This window comes from Vombatus ursinus, unplaced genomic scaffold, assembly GCF_900497805.2.
Source record: "Vombatus ursinus unplaced genomic scaffold, bare-nosed wombat genome assembly UNPS02014893.1, whole genome shotgun sequence".
NCBI classification, from domain to species: Eukaryota; Metazoa; Chordata; class Mammalia; order Diprotodontia; family Vombatidae; genus Vombatus; species Vombatus ursinus.
The window spans coordinates 5,223,138-5,225,666 of NW_020954671.1; the positions used below are offsets into that span (position 1 = coordinate 5,223,138).

The window sequence follows — 2,529 nt, forward strand, 5'->3', positions numbered from 1 at the left end:
TGTTATCCTCAATATCAAATTATATAATACTATTTTATGTTTCAGACTTGTTGATACAAAATCATTAACATGAGATTTTTTAAAAATTTAATGTCATTAGGTTATTATAATCTTAGAGAGAGGAAAGGAAAGAAAACAAAATCTTTGTAACAAATATGCATAATCAAGCAAAATAAATTCCCCCATTGGCCATTTAAACATATATATATATATCATTCCCCACTCTAAGACCATCAATTCTCTGTCAATAGATGGGAGTAGTTACTATTTTGAAAGGAAACTCCATGAAGATATATTTAAGAACATGAAAGAAAATAAATCTCAAACTCAGGTTGAATTATTATTGACTACATAGAATGAATATGTATATTATTATTTATTTGCAAAAACAAGGCCATTTGAACTAGCCCATGTGAAAATTTAAATAAGGCTTTTGCCCATATATATAGAAAAACATGGCAAAGTCTTAAAAATAATAAAATGTTCAAAGAAAACCTTAATTACAACAATGTTTTTTAAATTTGATTTTAAAAAATGATTTATATCACTTCTGATTTCAATGAAGGGATTTATTCTAACTTATAATATCGTTTAAACCCTGTATCAAGTATTTCTCAATTTTACCCAACCTTAAAATGGACCATTTAAAACTATAGATCATAATTTATATCCAATTTACTTCTATATTAATTGATATTAAATGTCTACATCAAGACCAGTACCTGATTTAAATAATTAATTTTTCTTTCTATTTCATCTGCTTCTTCCTTCAGTTTAGATGATTTGTGGATAAAAGTTGAAGCACGTTTAAGGATGTCTTCAGTTTTAGATCTCAAATGAACACTTTTGTGTTAAGAAATCATTATTATAGGAGTACATTACGTCTATGATTTATATAGGATAACCAATTCTACATAAGATTATTTGTGAAAATTTAACATTTTACAGCTACAAAAACATTCATTTAAGCCTTTAATATATCACAGTTTTAAATAATAATATTATTCTGGTACACTGAGTTTCAGCACATAAACTCATTGTGAAATCAGAACTCCTTAAGGGTTGGCAAGATTTTCCTGGTGTATGTACTGCTGCTGCTACTATGTTACTCACTTTAACATCTTATAAAATTAATTTCAATAATTTAGGAAAATAAATTTAGCTGATAATGGTCATATAAAATGCCTATGAATAGCTAAGCAACCGTCTACTTGAAAATACACGTAAGTCCAGTTCAAGCAGAAAATGCGAAAAGGGTATACAGGGAGGTTTTAATCTTATGCAGACTCCTACAGTGTGTACTGCTGTGTCATATAGTGGTGGAGAATTAGACAGATTATAAAGTTAGGCTGGGAGCAAAATATTTACAGAAATATAAAATAAACAGCTTCAACTTAATCATATATTATAAAATACATCAAATTACATAATAAACTTGTAATGAATCATATGCCCAAAAGTGATATAAAAGACATTATCAAAGAGATGTAAGGTGATCATACAATAAGAGATGAGCCCCTATATCACATAGGACAGGGGAAAAATCCTACAATAATTTGTGAGACGATATAGACAAGATTCATAAAAGATGCGGTCAGGACAGATTGCAAATCCACATCACAGGAGAGAGTATGTAAGTCAATGAATCTATAAATCCATTTAAATTTTTAATTATTTACAACCATATTATTTGGGAAGTTTTCTTTTTCTAAGATGATTTACAAAGCACATATCAAACAGATCCATAGGAAACAAATCATGACCTACATGGATGTCCATATGTTCAAGCTAATTTAACCTTGGCTTGTATCTTAGGAGTCATGATTCAAACCACCTACAAGGTTTTCTCTTTTGTCACTTTTTCTGGTCTCCCGCCACCTTTTTTACCCCTATGCCTAAATTCTCTTCTTACCATTCCCTTCCTTATTCCTTTACCTACCTAGCCCCAATTCAATTTAATCTTATTCTTCCCCCTCATTCTATTCCCTTCTGCTTGCTTTTATCATTTTACCTTTTGTCCCATCCCATCATATTCCTGCTCCATAAAATAGCTTTGCTCCCCGCCTCTCCTCCAAGGGGTTAAAGAATGGGTAGGAAGCATAAAATAGAGCAAGTGGACAATGGGGAACTAATTAGGCCATCGTGGAAGACAGAGAGAGACCACTGTCTACAGGTGAGAAAACAGGAAAAGTAACAGAAGAGTTGGGGAAACTGGCAAGGTTTGGAAGAGGCAGGTGACAAGAGAAAATACAAAGAAAATGGACAAAAGGGTGGGTGATAATGAAGTAGGAATGCAGAAGAGATGTCAAATGAAGATGTCTTTCTAGTGCCAAGAGATCAAGCAAAGGGTTATGGATTTGGGAAAAGGGTAAAACTTCACTGTCAGGGATGACTATACTCCTGCTAATCAGGCAGAATTTGGACCAATCAGGAGACACATAAGAAAGTCGGATAGAGAAACAGCTTCTACTGCACTAAAAAACAATTATCAGTCAATATAACTGAAAGCTTTCTCTCAATATGATTGAA

The 2,529-nt window shown here is 31.9% G+C and overlaps 1 protein-coding gene across 1 annotated transcript in view; it reads right to left on the reverse strand.

Moving 5' to 3' along the window:
* The window catches only part of CUNH14orf39 (chromosome unknown C14orf39 homolog), a 35,459-nt gene that overhangs the window by 25,331 nt on the left and 7,599 nt on the right, over positions 1-2,529 (reverse strand). Inside the window, exon 7 of the mRNA XM_027842845.1 lies at positions 723-843. Within this exon, the coding sequence (XP_027698646.1) occupies positions 723-843 (121 nt within the window). The remainder of the gene's footprint in view (positions 1-722; positions 844-2,529) is intronic.